The following is an 18,136-nucleotide window of genomic DNA, read 5'->3' on the forward strand; positions in this document are numbered from 1 at the left end:
AGACCATGCTACACCAGAGGTAACTTCGTCCTGTCTCCATTCAGATAGCTACGTATAGTTAATATATTAAAAAAAAAGTGGAAAAAAAAGTTAAAACCACACATCTGCTTTTGCATAAGAGACAAAGCCCAAAAGCTCAACCACTTCCAGGTGATCTAAAGGTATTGAACGACGTTTACCTGCGAGGACCATGAACCAGGCGTGGACAAGTGACCCTGGTGATCCTGCCGACCCTATTTCTGCGGCGGGATGTGACAGTTGCTCCTCACGCTCCCGGCAGCCGACTTGAGCCACCGCCAGCTCCCGTGTCTCGGCTCCCATCAATCTGCACTCGCACGGCAGCTCTGACACATGCAAGGCTCGCCCCGGCCGTGGCGCATGTGCGGCACATCCGTACAGGCACACTCGGTGTTTCGCGAGATGGCCTTTTTTTTAGCGGACCAGATGGCAACCTGGCAACTCCAGGAAACGCCACACCAGCCATCCCGCTGTGCAGAGGCTGTGGCCTTTTACTTCCCTCTCCCTCCCGTTTTTTTTCTCTCTACTCCACCCAAGTCTGGGCCTGTATAGCATTTAATATTTTCAGTTAAATTATGCCAACTTGCCCGAGTTAGAATTCAAAGGCACTTTCTTCTGTGTTAGACAAGATGTAAACAGATTAAGTTCCCATATCTGAAGTCATATGAGCAGCATACCTACGTTGTCATTTGCAGACTTCGTAATACAGACATTTAGCCTAGGACATATATTTTAATTTGGCAGCAATTAGTACGTTTTCAATAATAGGGCCAAGAAAGTCACGCCAACAATCCAGCTGTTGTCCTTGCACGGCTGGAAAGGAATGGCTTTATATAATTGTATGCATTTATATGCATACAAGTATGTCTATAGATGGAGGTAAATGTATTACCTCTGCCTCCACATATAGATATGAAAATGTCACAAAGGTCTAATTTAATTACTCACAAACCTTGGAAATGAACTGACAAAGGTTCTTTTGTTATGAAACGGTTTCCAGGACATGGGCCAGCAGAAGTCACATTTGCCACAGCATGCCACCTTAATTTAGTATTTCTAAAGCTGACAAGCGAAAAATTCGGGAAGGGAAGAACAATGTCAAGGTCTGGATTGCTCCGTGTTTATGTCAAAAAATAGTGATTAACATTAGCTCCTCCTTCCCTCCCTTCCTTATGGTACCTGTGTACTACCCTGGGCTACGTTATCAACTGGGATTCACAGAAACGTAAATGACAAGGGATCAACACTCAGTGCAGGGCTCTCCAGATGTGTTTGTGCGCATTTCGAATCTCGGCGGTATCGCTCCCCACGGTTTCTCCAAGTCCGGCAAAGTTCTCAAACACACCCGCCCCAACCGTGAGTCACCTACGCGCGGCTGCAGGGCAGGCGGGTTCATTTCTTTCCTGTCCATACGACCCATTTCATGATTAAGCATCTCTGCACCCAGTTATTCCCTTCGCACCCGCCGCTCCAGCTCCGGGCGAGGGGGACGCCCGGGCCTGGGCCGAGGGAACGGGAGGGCTGGGGGGGAGAAGCCGCCTCAGGGGCTGCCCTCGGGGCGGCGCCCGGTGCGGGGGCGCGGCGGCGGCGGTGGCCCCTCGGCTGGGCGGCCTGTCCCGCAGCGGCGGGGCCGCTCCGCCCCGGGGCAGGGCCCGGGAGGAAAGTCCGGGGGCGCGGCCCGCTTCCTCGCCCCGTGGCTGGACTTTTCTCTGGCTGCGACTCCGTAGCGCTCCCCCCCGCCCCCCTCAGAGCCGGAGTCCCTCCTGGCCTCCGGGACACGTTAAATCCCGTGTAATGAGGCTTAACCCCGCCCCGAGCCGCGGCGCAGCCGGGCGGGCAGGCAGCCAGCAAGGCCCCTGCCCGGGGTAGCCCCCCCCGCCCGCCGCCCCGAGCGGCCGCAGCTGTTCCAGCCGGAGCTGCTGGAAAGCGGCCACGCTCCCCAGACTTTGTCTCCGTCGCACACAGCGCTGAACTCCCTTCTCTCCCTCCCTCCGTCCCCTCCCCCGGGGCGGCCGCGGCTCTCCGCCGCTCGCTGCTTTCCGCACGGCGGGAGGAACGGGGGGCTCCCCGGGAGGAGCGAGCGCTGCCCCCGCAGCCGCCGTCCCGGGGAGCTGAGCTGGGGTGCGGGGACGGCGCGGGGGCGCCCTGCTGCGAAGCACCCACTTTGATCCGGATGGGACTTTTTGCTGGTGTTTTAAATCCCTCCCATGGGGCCGCGGGGAAAATAAATAAAAAACAAAGGCGGGAGAGGGTGGGGGAGCGAGCGCGCTGCCGCGGGGCGCGGTGCGGGGAGGGTGCCCGGAGCGCCCCGTGGCGCCCCCGTCCCGTCCGCGCTCCGCGGCTCCGCGCTTTCCCCGCAGCCTGGCGCGGCAGCCAGCCCGTGAGGTCAGCGTGGCGGCGGATGGGTGTCTGCGCCGGGGGACGGGCGGGGGGCGGGCGGGGCAGGCGCAGTGTGGGGCCGCGGCAGGGGAGGAGGGCGGCGGGCGGGCTCTGTGTCTATGTGTCGCACTGGCGGGGGGAGGAAGGGAGGGGGGGTTTACACACCAGGGCAGCGCCGGGATCCCTTCTCCACCCCGCGGGGAGGGGGCAGGGAGCCGCCTCCTCCTCCCCCTTCCTCCTCCCCCTTTTTCACCCTTCCTCCTCCTTCTTTCCCCAAAGTTAAACTTCCTGCTCCCGGCCCGGCTGGGAAGGGGACGCGGAGCCCGGCCGGACTCAGCCTTCGACACACACAACAGCTGGAGCTGTCAAAACTTCCTCCGCTCGGCCTCGGCCCCTGCCGCCTCCGCCACCGCCGCCGCCGCCTGCTCCTCCTCCGCCCCCGGGGGCTCTGCGCGGGGGGAGGGCGCAGGGCCAGTGTACAATGAAGCGGCGGCCGCCGCAGCCGGGCAGCGCAGGAGCCGGAGCCGCCGCCAGCTCCCGGGGCCTCTGAGAAGGGGGGGAGCCCAGCGGCGGGATCAGCCGCCTCTCGCTCGCTCTCTTCACCTCCCCCAGCCCCGACAGACCCCGCCGAGCCGGGGAGGGGGTGTTATTGTGTGTGAGACCCTTCCTTCCTCTGCGCTCTTTATCTTCGCGCGCCCCCCCCCCCCCCTCCCGCCCCCCCTCCGCTCTCCCCATGCTGCTCCCCCTGCTACCTGTGCTGGTCGGCGGCGGCTGAGGCCAGCAATGCGAGGCGGAGGTGGAGGAGGCGGAGGTGAGGAGGAGAGGAGCCGCGGGAGCAGGAGGAGCATCGGGATCCCCATCACCATCCTCATCTTCATCCTCATCATCATCATCCATGTGTCTCTCTCGTCCTGCTGACTAGGATGTCAACGGAGGACAAGAGTCTGGTGGTGGCGGTGGTGGAGCCGCCTCAGCAGCAGCAGCAGCCCCCCGAGCCTGGAGCTCCCCCCCCAGCAGCAGCAGCAGCAGCCACAGACAAAAGACCTAGGGGCCGGCCTCGCAAAGATGGCGCTTCCCCTTTCCAGAGAGCCAGAAAGAAGTAAGTTCAGCGTTTGTGTGTGCGAGGCAGAGAGGGGCAGGGGCCAGGCGGCCGGGCGCAGGCTGAGCTGTCAGCGGAGACTCGCTGCTCGTCGCCCCCTCCCTCCTGCCTAATGCCATTTTGAGAAGGGCCCTTCTTTCTTCTCCTCCTCTCCCCTTTGCACTTTCCCCTCCTCCTCCTCCTCCTTTTTCACCTTTGTCTTCCTCCGCCTGCTCTCCCTTTTCCACTTTTCTTTCATCGCCCCTATTCCTTTCTTTCCTTTCTTCTCCTCCTTCTTCGGAGTTTCTCTTTAGCTCTTCCCCTTCACCCTCTTCCTCCTTTTTTTTTTTTTTTTTCTTTGCCTTTACACCTTCCCCCTTCTCCTTTTCGGGTCTCTTCTCCTCCAGGACGCTCGTTTGCCTTCAGCGTCGCCTGGCTACTACTCCCTGTGCTTGACGGTAGTTCCTCGTCTCTTTCCCTTTTCACCCCCCCTCCTCTTTTTTTTGGGGAAAAAAAAAAGACGCTTCTCGGCGGGTGGCGAGAAGAAACACCCTCCCCCCCCCAACCCGGCTCGCAGCGCAGGCGGGTGCGGACGCGCACACGCAAAGTTGAGGCAGGAGTTTCTCCGCCGGCGGCCCCGGCTGAGGGGAGCGGCTGGGGGAGCTGTCAGGCGGGAGCCTCTCGGAGGGCCGCGCCGGCGGGACAGCGGCGAAGCACAACAAACACAAGCGGGGGGAGCAGCGGGGAGAGGCGGGGGGGGGTGCCTCTTCCTCGGCTTTGGCAGCTTTCCCTTCACCGCGGCCTCTCCCCGCCGGGGGCGCGGGCGTTCGTTCGCCCCGGCGGCCGCGCCGCTGCCCGCCCTGAGGGGCCGCTCCTCAGGTTCCGCCCCTCTCCCCTCAGCTCCCGAGTTCCCGCAGCGCGGGTGCGGGAGCCCGCGGAGGGAAGCGGGCAGAGCGGCGGTGTTGGCCGCTGAGAGGCGTGAGGTGCCGGGGCCTGGTGGCCGTGGAAGCGGCGCTGGCTGCGCTCCCCGCGGGTTATTTTTGAGCATTATAGATCTTGCCATGCCATACCTGATGGCAGCGGTAATAGGGCAAAGCCGGGCGAGCGCGTTTTGGGGAGAAACGTCGCGATTGCGAGGGGCTGCTGGAGCCCCGGGGGTGTCAGGGTTTTGTTTCCCTTTGTTTTGTGGGAGCGCTCGCAGTTTGACACCCAGTGAGTGTGTTTGACCAGGTGGTGCTTCCCTGACCTCGCTGTCACTTTCCCAGTGTCACAGTGCGAGGGATTCTACTGGGCTGGATGGACCTAAATGCACGCAAAGACTTTGCTTTCCCTCTGTTATAATCTGTTTTTACAGCTATAAACATCCCAGGACGGAACTATCATTAGTTTGGGATATATGGGGTTTTTTGTTGTTGTTGATGACAGTTTCCCTTACAAGATTTTAATGTTCACCCTCTGGTTTTGGTGGAGATGCGTTGCTCTTGCAGCTCCCCATTTTAATTAATGTATTCACTTGGTACGAATTTTCATATAGCGATAGTCGAAAGTTCTTGGCAAATATATACAGGCAGTAAAGTTCTTCGGTTTATCTCCTTTAGTTTTACATACTTTGTTTTTATTTCTACATATAGAATCCAAACCTTACCTAGGAGACCTCTGAACATTTTAAAAGAAGTTTTAGGAAGGAAAATGAAAATACAACTGAAATTTACCGGTCTGCACAGAAAGCAAAGCAGTGTTGTTTGTGAAAATTGACATGTCTTGGAGGCCAGTTTGACATCGTGTACACGCTCTTGGTGAGAAGTGGGTGCTAAAGAGGCAGTTCCATGTTCTCAGGTTTTTGGTGTCATGGGAATATTGTCTGCTAGTTTTAGGAGGAAATTAAATTCTCCTGTAAAAATAGGTGCTTATGCTGACATGACTGTTAAGCGTTTGTGTAAGAACCGGAATTGAAATTAACAGAGACAAAAACTAAAACTAATCATTGCTCTTCGCATTATGGTTGTTCCTGTCTGGTGTGGTGTTGGGCATGGCTGGTGTCCTTCTTCTGGTGTCCTTTGTGGAAAACCTGTCATGTTGGTAAAGAGGTGATGGTATAAGTCATAAATTATTTCAAAACTTAGGTTTCATTAAAAAAATAGTGTTTTTTTTCTAACTTTCACAAAGTAGATATAGACTAGTCTTTCTCAGTTGCATCCATTTTGGGGAGAAAATGGTTTTACTTCATCAGTTTTGCTATTTACAAAGTACTGATCACAATTTGCTAAGCAAATGCAGAGATAAAATAAGTAAACATTTATTTATTTATTTTTAATATGACTACTTGGTCCCGTCTTCTTTTCACTCCTGTGCTTTCCAGTTGGATTAATGTGCCTCATGTAAACCAGATAAAAGAGCATATGTCAGACCATTTTCTGTACTGTAATCACATGTTTAAATCACTATTAGCCAGTCAAATTGTTCAACGCTTTATCCCATTATAGGAAATGTTCCACTGAATGTTCAGTCTAAGTGCAGCCTAAGTAATGATAAAACGAAGAGCCCTGCATTAAACCAGGAAAGCCAAAATAGAATAATTCCTGAGCTATGGATGCCTCCATTAAAGAACAAAACCATATTGGAGAATGCTGTAGGTTGTTTTTTTACCTTCTTGAAGGCCATGTTTTTAAGCAAATTTGATGAGTTTAAGCAGACAGATGGAAAACTGCCTTGGATCTGCTGCTGTGAGGTGCCAAGGATTCGCAGCTCTTCTCAGAGAGAGGCTTTTGGGAAGGGAGTGCAGGCTTCTTCAGCAGGACAGATCTGCTCGTTCTCTGTCGTCCTGCATGTCACCTGGTTGTCAGCACAAATTCCAGTGGTGCTGTGGGCACAGGTGTGCACAGGGAACGGCTGAGGCTTCTTATAGGTGATGAACCTATAGGTTCATCAGCGGCGTCACTGCCTGGAGAGTTACCGATAGTAGAGCGTGGCACTGCAACAGCTTTTTGTCACTGTTTGAACAATAAGGTTTCATGAAGAGCATTGTCAGGACACTCAATCTTAGGTGAACAGTTGATTTTTATTATTGATGTTGTAATTGTGCCTAGAGGCCGGAGCACAGTACAGATGCATGAGCAAAGATTGCTTCTGCACAAACAATTTCTTAATTTAAATGTGAAGATAAGACAGCATCTACATGGAAGAAATGTGTTGGGAAAGCACAGGGGAGCTGTGAGAATGCTGAGAGCAAAAGAACACGCAGAAGTTCAAGTACCCGGGCTATCTTCGCATCGGTGAATGATTCATAGGCATCAGACTTGGAGGCTACATTTAAAGGAGGGCAGCACTGTCGCCCCGAGGATCTTCACAGATAGTTTGTTTCCTGCCTAAAGTGCCGGGCAGACACTTGTATTTTCTCCCTTACGTTTTGACAGCTGAGTATTTCTGTAGAGCTGCGGTTCAGATTTAAGAGGCAGAGCTTGGAATAGGCCACGCAGAGCCTTGAAATGGAGAGCAAGCAAGTTGTTGGTATTACAGTTCATCAGGAACAACACACAGGACTATAATCAAAGCAATGAGTTAAGAAAATATTTTGGTAGTATCAGCTTTCAAACATATTTAAAAGGTGGAGGGGTGGCACTTAGGAAAGGCAAAAAAGGAGAATGAAGTTGCATTACTGAAGATACAATGTGATGTGGGGGAAAGAAACTTTCATGTGCATGGTTAGAAAAGAAGTCTTGCTGGTATTATTGTATCAGAAAAATGGAAATAATAGGGGCCATCTCATCCTGTTGCCTGAAATCTTGGAAACTTAACTCCTGTACTTGACTTTTATCCCAACTTCGGGCTGTGGACCTGAAGGACAGGGATGTGAGCAAAAAGAAGTTGCAGGGGAAGAATATTGGTTCTGTTTTAAATACATTGTCATTGTATGAACAGCTGGTTACTCATGAAAATGTATCAGAGTATATCGTACAGGTGCAGTAAACATTTTTGAAATCCATTTTAAGTACTAGAGCTTTCTTAATCTGTGCAGGTTATAAGCACAAACAGATGTAGCTGCTTAGCAGAAATTCAGTAGCAGAAGTCTCATTGTTTGTGATCATGATAACAGTTACTTTGTAAGTCAGTATCTAAGCTCAATTTACGTTTTATTTTCAGCATCCAGCAGGCTTTGATGGATGTTTTAAGTTAATTTTTTTCAATGTGTGGTTTAAAACAGCATAGGATAATAACTTCAAAAAGGAAGATATTTGTGGAAAACTTTGTGTGTGTTTAATTACCTACGTTTTAATTTTTGGCCTAGTTTTTCATTAGCTTGGCCAATGTAAGCTGCCGTAGGTTTTCAAATTTCACACATGCAGATGGTTTTGAGGACGTGTAAGCACAGCATTTTTACCAGGAAATGGTTATTTAAGAATTTTTATTAATACTTTAGCTGCACTTGCATTAGAGCAAGCCACTATTTAAAGCTACCTGCACTCATTTCAAAAGAACCTTAACGTGTTGGATGGATTCTCTATAGCTCAGCTACGTTTCTTTAGTTTGTCACACACCTCCTGTGTGATATTTGTATCTTTACTTGCCTGCCCTTTTCTCACTTTAAAATCTAACATTGGCAAATGTAAAATTAATATCGTGTTATACAATAGTAGTCTGAAATATGTGTTCACTCTTAAGGGAAGTCATTTCTACCTGGCAAGACCAAAGTATTTTGATTGATGGGCTTTGTACAAGCGTTGCACGGAGAAGGGTTAAGGTGTTAAAGCAGAGAGCGGCCAAGGCTGCTGCTTGGACAAACCACGTGTCAGAATGCTTGGCCAAAGGCCAGAAGGGACAGACTGGATGACACAGCGCGAAGGGATGAGGTGCTGGAGTTGGCTCCGTGGTCAGGACACGGCGCGGCTCTTTGAAGGCCGTTCTGGTCCCCTGTAGAACAGGAACTGATGTGCGGTGGGTCCATGGGAGCTCAGTGCTGTTCCCTTGCGTAGCCCACGCCGCTCGAGTTCCTCCATCGCCTTCGTGTTATTCCCCAACGCTCTTCTGCAGTTCTCACATAGTGACCCGGCTTGAACTGCTGACAAGACTGTTCTGCTCAGGGGGTAAATGATCTCTGGCAAACGATCTCTGTATTAATATTCTGAGTTTTATTTCTTGATAGGACTTCTGAGACGGGTGACCGTGGAAGTTGTTACGCTTAGTGAGTTTTATAAAATTGTTTTGCCGCGTTATCAAAGTTGTTGAAGAGCTGATTAACATGAAGTGGTGTCTTCACTTGTATCTTAAGGGTGAGTGAGATTAGGCTTAACGTTGGGAATAAATATCTCTCTATAACCTTGGCTAACAGTTTTCGCAGTGTGAAACAGATTGCACTTGCAAATGAAGAATTCTTGGAGTTTTTTTTTTTTTTACCTGAGGGTTTTTAATTCATTAAGGTTTGTATGTGATGGTCCATTGAACTTCTGCAGCACTTGTCATGAGAGGACCTCCAAGAGCTATTGGACAGTTTGATGACAGGCCAAGTGAAGTGACAGTGTGTGAAATCTCAGCAAATGAGGTATACTGGTTATCAGGCATGTTTTTGCACAAGTAGGAATAAGAACCCAGTCTCTTGGCTTCCACTCTTTGAGTCATCTACACACCAGACATCTTTTCATTCTGTATTCAGTGACACAGGAGACTTTTCCCAGCTTAAAACAATAAAACACTTCAATTTTCTTGGCTTTGCTTGTGGATATTTTTTTTTCTTTCTCGTTAGCATGTTCAACTCCTACTTCTTGTCATTGTTCTTTCAGAAGATAAGTAATTGGAAATGGACATTTCTATTCTTTATCATAATTTGAGTTGAGAGATGATTTTCCAAAGCTGTTGGCTTGTTGAGGATAGGTGAACCCTTTCTTTCTCAGCCTGGAGTTGTGTTGTTTTATCTCTTTCCTCCTCAGCTCAGCTGTCCCACAGCAGTGTTGGAGGGGCACCAGGGTCAGGTGTAACTGGGGAAAACAGAATGTCCTTATCCACCACTAATCATTGCTCTCTTTTTATACACTGATGCTATAGATTTAGCTTTGTCATAGGTGCAGTAAAATGTTGCGAAATAGCAAACAATTAAGCGACTAACAATTTCAAAAAACATTGAAAGCTTTTCGCCTATGTTGAATCTATTTTATTATCAATTCATGCGATCTGCATGATTCACATAGTTTGGATAAATGCAGTTAAGCAAGATTTTACTGTAGCAAAACACTGCTAATAACTTGCATTGAATTCTGCATTTTTTTAAATTTTGTTTTTACTAGAACGCTGGCACCGAACATTCCCATTCATGCCATTCCTGAACTGATCAGATGGGTTAGTCAAAATAAGTTGGGGCGCTTGCTTCAAGAACTCCATTAAGTAAGTTCTAGTGGTGAAGCGCCCCCCCTCCCCTCCAGCTGTTTGTTCTCTGCCTTGTGCTGACCCAGGCGTTGGAAGCTGAGCTGGGTTAAAACTGACCTGGCAGAGAAACGTGTTTGTGACAGCGCGAGGGAGGAGACGCAGCTCCGGCTTTTGCAAAGCTCCAGCCTTGGCTGGCTGAGACTTGAGGGTGTTTGAGCGTTTTTCGCTGTCTCTATTGAAGTTGTTGTTACAGGAGGTTCTCAGAGGTTTTTACATTCTATAGTCATGTTATATATGCTCGTTGGTTTGTGTGTTTTTTGTTTTTAAATGCTGTTCTTCACAGCATACAGACAGGTGAGTTGTTCCCATCAAACTGATTCTTGCCCCAAACATTGGCATCGTTCAAATAAGGAACATCAGCTTTCACTTTGATCCTCGGAATCATTCTTGAATTGAATATTCAAAGTACCCTCAAATAACAGCATAAGTGAAGTGTTAACGATGGTTTCTGGTGTTCTGAAAGCTCCTCCCTACATCAATATACAGGCATTACAATAACATGGCATTATAATAAAATAATACTAGATCTTGTTTCTTTCAGAATATTCTTACTTTCACAGTTTTGGGAGTATTTTTATTAAATCACACAAGCACCAAATCCTATTGCCAACCATTCCAATATAAATACATAATTACTAATTTTCAAAGCTGTATTTTTCAATGTTCTAATTGCTTTTCTTGAAGAAACTGCTGCAAACCCTGTCGAACTAGGATGTTTCCTTCCAGACTTTTGGCTTTGGGCAGGAGGAGGATAAAAAAAAAAAAAGAGGCCTTTTTTTCTCTTGTGCTGCATCATTACCTGCTATAAATTATTGCCAAAAGATCATTGCCTTAGCTAATCCAGAATGGCTTCTGGAACACCCCAGGGCTGCTGGAACCAGCGCTGTTCCTATACTGGTGTGCACCCTCCTGTCTTTGGCAGTGAAGACTGTCTGCAGGCTTCTTAGTGAAATCGTTCTCAACAAAACATGATAGGATTGCTCCATATTGTTATTAATAAAGGGACAGCTATGCCATATTAAAATTTGGGAACTTTTTTTTTTTGCAAGCCATTTCTTGACTGTAGAGTATGATTTCTTTTTTTCCTGAAATGCAGAATCAATAAGCACAATGAAATTCTTTTGAAGAAAATGACTATTTAGTTTTCTAATATCACTACAGATGAATGGGACTGTATGGTCAAAAAAGACTTCAGGGGGATCTCACTCGTCCTCCTGTGTTGTGTATCTGTACCATTTTGGACAAATGTTTCGCTTTAAAGTATTTGGTGAATGCGCTTCCACTGCTTCTCTAGGCAATTGGTTTCAGTAACTAATTTTTTAAGGCATAAAATAAATATTTTGATTAAGCCAGTTTTGTCTTGTACTACTTACAGTTAAGGCTTTTCACAGTTGATATGGAGAACAATTTTTTTAGAATACATTGTTATTTATTAGGAGATTGTCTCCCTTGTTCTGCACTGAGCAAGCTTAACCTCTATAGCATCATAATGTTGACTTCCCTGATACATCTTTCAAAGATTTTATAGTCTTTATCAAGTTTCCCTTTGTTGATACGGAGCATTTTACAATTGATCAGAATGCTTTTTATTAAGGTCTTGTCCTCTAAAATGTTTGGAAGCCCAGCCATGTGCCATATGCAACTCTTCTATGTATGTGAATTCCCTTATGCAGGTCCTGGCGCAAGGAACTTTCTTGTCATATTATCCTACCTCAACTGAGAATCATTTGTGAATAAATACCCTCTGAGTGCTCTAGTTAGTTGTTGCTGACCTGTCTTAAGTTCACCAGGGCTGTACTATGGAAGATGATCACTAGGTTACCAATTACTTCTGGTTTTTTTTTATGAATTATAGCGTGTAATTTCTTCCTGTCTTGCTGGCTTGACTTTCCCTGATTTAGTATTGGCTGCAATAAATCTGTTTTATGAAGGCTGAAATACAGAGCATAGTGTTTGATTCTGTTTTGTTATCCATTTGTTCTTCTCTAACATTGCTATGTACTGATTTTCTGTTTTCATTCTTGCTTCTTAAATATTCCTGAAACTTTGTTTGCCTTTTATATTGCACAGTGGTAATAATGCATGCTGTGCTTTTATCTGCTCTGATTTTTATCCCTTCCTTTATATTCATTAAAATGCCCTTGTTTCCATTCCTAATACGATTCTTTCTAGTTTCAGACCCTTATTACTGGCTGCTTTTGATGCAGCCCCTATTGTTCATCCCTCATCTCCTATCTTTCCCCTGCACTGGGATACTTTGCGCCTATTCCAGTGCAATAACTGCCAGTCCTCCTTTAAGTCACATTCTCAAGAGATTTGAGCAACAAGTTCAAAGAATTGGTTGAAATTTCCTTTTCTTATTTCCCTTAATTGAAGATAAAAAATTGTCCTTCTCCTCCTGCTCTCGTTTCTTCCCTTTCCTTGGCACAGCAAATGCTTCTCGTCACCGTTTCCAGCCAAATCGCTGCACACATTGCGCCGTTCGGAACGGAGCTCTGTCCTAATAGCGCCAAGTGTGAAGTAACTGCTCTTCTGCCGTCCCCATCTTGGTGAAACAGTTGTCCCTGACGTTTTCGCAGACGCGTTGGGCTGTTCGTTCTTTTGTTTTGCTTTTCCATTAGGTGTCTGGGTGGTGAAGGCCTCCTCTGACCCATGAGATACGTGCTCTGAAAGCTGCTGGGAGTTGCTTCCAAAGACTCATCATCTTCCTCTGATTTAATCTTCTCTCCTGGCCTTTCAGTTTCCCAATCCATAGTACCTGTTCTCTGTTATGTTTTTGTTTCTGCTTCCACTTTTTTCTTCTCTGCCTTTTTTCCCCCACTCCTTGTAATAAAAGGAAGTGAGTACAGTGTTTTATTTCTTACCATGGCCCACTGAACGGCATGAGACTAGAACCTTGCTTAAAAGTGGGCCAGATGCTTTTCATTGTGAAGGAAGGCTTGGAAATCAGAATTTTGAGATTAAATTCAAAACAAGGAGGAAAGAACTGTTCATTTCCATTACCTTAAATGTCACCATTTATAAATCGGGCTAATTCTTGCCTGTACTTGCATTTCATATTAACGAGTGGCCTGGCTGTAGCAGCAATAGCATTCTGGCACCTGAAGCCCTCGACCTCTTGGGTGTCTGTGCAAACAAAAACCCAGAGGGGATGTTTGGAGTCCCTGGCCACCATCCCCCTGCTGTCCCATCACCACAGCGGTTGCTTGTACAGGTTCAACCCTCTTCCAAATGGTTCTCAGCACCATTCCCAACATAGTTTACGTGTTGTGCTTCCTTCGGGAGGTTGAGAATTCGATAGCGTGGATGTGGGCTGATCTGCACTGGTCAGTCTCAAGGCCAACATCAACTATGTTTAATTTACTAGTATAACTAGAACCTTTTTTTTTTCTATTTTAAGGAGGCGTTCAATGAAACCGCTAGAATTCTCATCAGTTTTACTTTCAGCCTCTTGGGCAAACGCTGTGCCACAGTTAATGTTCTCTAACCCGTAGGGATGCGAGTTTAGGAAGAGCAGCTCGCAGCAGGATTGCTCTGGAGGGAGCAGAGGAGGTGGGATGTACGAGCCGCCGGGCTCTGGGAAACACTGCTTTTCGGTGCTGCTCCAGTCTTCTGACACGTAATTTTTCCTCGTTCATGTTTTGCGCAATTAACCTTGCATCAGGCGTCCTGCTAGAGATTTATACAAAGGAAAGTGCAAAACAGATTCAGCGGGAATTGTAATTTATTTTTCTGCCTGTGTCTTCCAGAAACCCTTTAGCAGAGAATGGGGCCCAGAAATGGGGAGAGTAACTCAGGAAATAAATGATCTGTAAGCGAGATTATTTAAAGAAATTATTTCCCTAAGGTCTCTCATGTAGCAGTCACGGTTGGCTCGTAGCTGGTTATTCTGTCGCTTCTTTTTGTAATGGAATGGGAGGGTATTCTTTGTCCTGCCCTGTGCTCTGTACAGCTTGGACATACAATAATGTCTGTTTTGGATGTGTTTGTTGGTAAAGAATAAACACAAACTTGGTAAACTGACTCCTGTATTTTGGTGTGGTCTGGTCTTTCAGATAAGGACACACTGGTAGAACAGAACAGGGAAGGTTCACTGTGTGTACTGGATATACCTGCTTCATGGACAAGCAGAAAATCTTGATCTTAAGGCGTGTTAAGCAGAGACTGTCAGTAAGGATTTCAAATAACTGATAACTTACTGTAAAGCAATACTGTCCTAGGAATATTTTCAGTTTACTTTTTTCAATTATTTGGTCTTTTTGAATTTTAATTGCTTTAGACTTGCTTGATAGGCAAAAAGAACCTGTTTTTAACTTGTTAGCTTGACCATGTTATTTTCAAAGCTTTTTTAGACCAATGAGAGTTTCTTGTCTATACTTCATTAATGTGCTCACACTTCAAAACAGTGAAGTCATGACTGTCTCGGACATGTACAAACTTGTTGAGCTCAGCTCGGGCTCTCAGCTCTCCTGGATCTTCTGAGGTGCACTGTTCTCCTTGTTTCACTCGGCTTTGGGAAAGCATCATGATAGACATGTGTTAGCTGTCTAAAGACTGTAAATGTCCTTAGATCAAGTTGTGGAGGTCTGGGTTTGATTTTTTTTCTTTATTATTTTTTTGTTTCCTCCCTTTCTCCCCTTCCTCCCTTTCTCCCCTTCCTCCCTTTCTCCCCTTCCTCCCTTTCTCCCCTTCCTCCCTTTCTCCCCTTCCTCCCTTTCTCCCCTTCCTCCCTTTCTCCCCTTCCTCCCTTTCTCCCCTTCCTCCCTTTCTCCCCTTCCTCCCTTTCTCCCCTTCCTCCCTTTCTCCCCTTCCTCCCTTTCTCCCCTTCCTCCCTTTCTCCCCTTCCTCCCTTTCTCCCCTTCCTCCCTTTCTCCCCTTCCTCCCTTTCTCCCCTTCCTCCCTTTCTCCCCTTCCTCCCTTTCTCCCCTTCCTCCCTTTCTCCCCTTCCTCCCTTTCTCCCCTTCCTCCCTTTCTCCCCTTCCTCCCTTTCTCCCCTTCCTCCCTTTCTCCCCTTCCTCCCTTTCTCCCCTTCCTCCCTTTCTCCCCTTCCTCCCTTTCTCCCCTTCCTCCCTTTCTCCCCTTCCTCCCTTTCTCCCCTTCCTCCCTTTCTCCCCTTCCTCCCTTTCTCCCCTTCCTCCCTTTCTCCCCTTCCTCCCTTTCTCCCCTTCCTCCCTTTCTCCCCTTCCTCCCTTTCTCCCCTTCCTCCCTTTCTCCCCTTCCTCCCTTTCTCCCCTTCCTCCCTTTCTCCCCTTCCTCCCTTTCTCCCCTTCCTCCCTTTCTCCCCTTCCTCCCTTTCTCCCCTTCCTCCCTTTCTCCCCTTCCTCCCTTTCTCCCCTTCCTCCCTTTCTCCCCTTCCTCCCTTTCTCCCCTTCCTCCCTTTCTCCCCTTCCTCCCTTTCTCCCCTTCCTCCCTTTCTCCCCTTCCTCCCTTTCTCCCCTTCCTCCCTTTCTCCCCTTCCTCCCTTTCTCCCCTTCCTCCCTTTCTCCCCTTCCTCCCTTTCTCCCCTTCCTCCCTTTCTCCCCTTCCTCCCTTTCTCCCCTTCCTCCCTTTCTCCCCTTCCTCCCTTTCTCCCCTTCCTCCCTTTCTCCCCTTCCTCCCTTTCTCCCCTTCCTCCCTTTCTCCCCTTCCTCCCTTTCTCCCCTTCCTCCCTTTCTCCCCTTCCTCCCTTTCTCCCCTTCCTCCCTTTCTCCCCTTCCTCCCTTTCTCCCCTTCCTCCCTTTCTCCCCTTCCTCCCTTTCTCCCCTTCCTCCCTTTCTCCCCTTCCTCCCTTTCTCCCCTTCCTCCCTTTCTCCCCTTCCTCCCTTTCTCCCCTTCCTCCCTTTCTCCCCTTCCTCCCTTTCTCCCCTTCCTCCCTTTCTCCCCTTCCTCCCTTTCTCCCCTTCCTCCCTTTCTCCCCTTCCTCCCTTTCTCCCCTTCCTCCCTTTCTCCCCTTCCTCCCTTTCTCCCCTTCCTCCCTTTCTCCCCTTCCTCCCTTTCTCCCCTTCCTCCCTTTCTCCCCTTCCTCCCTTTCTCCCCTTCCTCCCTTTCTCCCCTTCCTCCCTTTCTCCCCTTCCTCCCTTTCTCCCCTTCCTCCCTTTCTCCCCTTCCTCCCTTTCTCCCCTTCCTCCCTTTCTCCCCTTCCTCCCTTTCTCCCCTTCCTCCCTTTCTCCCCTTCCTCCCTTTCTCCCCTTCCTCCCTTTCTCCCCTTCCTCCCTTTCTCCCCTTCCTCCCTTTCTCCCCTTCCTCCCTTTCTCCCCTTCCTCCCTTTCTCCCCTTCCTCCCTTTCTCCCCTTCCTCCCTTTCTCCCCTTCCTCCCTTTCTCCCCTTCCTCCCTTTCTCCCCTTCCTCCCTTTCTCCCCTTCCTCCCTTTCTCCCCTTCCTCCCTTTCTCCCCTTCCTCCCTTTCTCCCCTTCCTCCCTTTCTCCCCTTCCTCCCTTTCTCCCCTTCCTCCCTTTCTCCCCTTCCTCCCTTTCTCCCCTTCCTCCCTTTCTCCCCTTCCTCCCTTTCTCCCCTTCCTCATTTTTTTTTGTCCCCCAATATGTAGCCCAAGCTGAACCCGGGGAACACGCAGCTGCATGGAAGGGACCACGTCACGTGGCGTGGGAGCATATTCCATAACAGCGATTAGTAATGGGCCTTGGGGACAGGGCAGAGGCTGAATCCTGGCTCCCCTCGTCATGCCACCTCGGTTTCTTTTTCAGCGGTTTTGAGATGGTCTGGTTTTTCGCTGAATTGTTTTCTTTCAAACCTTTAAAAGACTAATGATATTTATTTTACTACTCTAAAGGAGCTTACTAATGAATAGGAGGGCGCACACTCATATTCTGCTGGACTCTTTGTGCTTAGTCAGAAGAGAGAACCAGGTGCTGCTCAAACAGAGTTCAGAAGGACCAAGCTCTGAGCAGAGAGTTCTTAGAGCCATCTCGTAGGAAATACAAAATGAAGGGGTTTAGGTGTGATTTAGGCCATCTAAATATCACCTTTATGCCCCGATCTCTGTTTGTACTTGGTTTGTTTTAGGCTATAAGGTATTTCAAATAGGGTCCCACCATCACTTTTCAGCGCCGTGTATTACACAGCTATGTAAACAACAAATGGAACTTCAGGAATATTTGCAGACGGCGTGTGGAACTGTCTGTGTGTGACCTGCTTTGGGCAGCAGGCTGGCCAGCTCACCTCCCAGGCCTTTTGGTTGTGTTAGGAGGTATTTTCCTGTATTATTTCTTAAAAGAAAATAGTTTACTAAATCCGTTTGATAGTCTGTGTTCCTTATTCCCTCCATCACCTGATACTTGCTTTTTCTATTAATCTACATGATTCTACGTTTGCTAAATAAGTTATTACTTCTTTACTATGGTGTCACCTGGCATTCCAATTCTTTAAGGGTATTTTTAAAAGTTTATCTGGTAGAAAACGGTAGAGCTGTTTTGATTACTTTAAAGAAAACATGTCAGAATTTCAGGTCTCATTGGATTTCCATCGTACACTGTTGAAAACAGTTCGGTCCTGCCTGCGCTAGCGGCTGACAGCGCGTGTCATTCGCAATGAGTCATTTTCTGCTGGCCCAGGAGGATTTAGGTATTGCCTGTTTTCTACCTCTTCTTGCATCTTCTTTTCAACTTGTGGTTTATTCTTCTGCATTGGGGTTTAGTCCTTTCTGAATTCATTTGCTCACCCATTTATTTCCATTTCTGGTAAGCATGGTCACTTCAGTTACGCAACAGAGTTTACTCCTACCAGCACTTACCCTGTTTCCCCAAAAATAAGACAGGGTCTTATATTATTTTTTTCTCCAAAACTTACTACTTTTTTTACATGTATAGCTGCCTGGACACTATTTAAATTGACTTTTTTAATGAACTGTAACTAGGGCTTATTTTTGGAGTAGGGCTTACATTTCGAGCATCCTCAAGAATCTTGAAAAATAGTGCTAGGGCTTATTTTGGGGGTAGATCTTATTTTTGGGGAAACAGGGTAGTATTAGTGTAAGATGGACACAGGTTTCTGTAAGAAAGCACCATGTGTAAAATGGCACTGTTGGGAAATTGAAGAAATGAGTAAGGAAATCTGAGATTTCTAGGTGTAATGCGAGTTTTAAAGACCTATTTTTTTATTATTACTATTATTTTTAAATAAATGCCTTTTAACCTGATCCAACCTGTGCTTCTCCATTGCTATCGCTGTGCATGGTGTTACTGGCCAAGATCTGGTGACACTTGGTGAGCTCATCTCTGCTGATGCTCTGTGGGAAGTTATCAGCCCTATGGC

At 47.9% G+C, this 18,136-nt stretch overlaps 1 protein-coding gene and 1 long non-coding RNA gene across 15 annotated transcripts in view; one reads left to right on the forward strand and one right to left on the reverse strand.

Moving 5' to 3' along the window:
• LOC136097516 (uncharacterized) overlaps positions 1–3,285 on the reverse strand; it is a 46,267-nt gene extending 42,982 nt beyond the window's left edge. For all 3 annotated transcript variants that reach the window (XR_010650823.2, XR_011737791.1, XR_011737792.1), the window contains exon 1: positions 3,150–3,285. This is a non-coding gene — a long non-coding RNA (uncharacterized lncRNA). The remainder of the gene's footprint in view (positions 1–3,149) is intronic.
• Positions 2,572–18,136, forward strand: part of KMT2C (lysine methyltransferase 2C) — a 208,179-nt gene continuing 192,614 nt past the window's right edge. For 11 of the 12 annotated variants that reach the window (XM_065829911.2, XM_065829907.2, XM_071805327.1 and 8 more), the window contains exon 1: positions 3,321–3,496. In XM_065829911.2, coding sequence (XP_065685983.1) covers positions 3,321–3,496 — 176 coding nt within the window. Of the gene's footprint in view, positions 3,209–3,319; positions 3,497–18,136 lie in introns of those variants that run through there. The other variant, XM_065829905.2, reaches the window with a different exon arrangement.

This window comes from Patagioenas fasciata, chromosome 2, assembly GCF_037038585.1.
Source record: "Patagioenas fasciata isolate bPatFas1 chromosome 2, bPatFas1.hap1, whole genome shotgun sequence".
NCBI classification, from domain to species: domain Eukaryota; kingdom Metazoa; phylum Chordata; class Aves; order Columbiformes; family Columbidae; genus Patagioenas; species Patagioenas fasciata.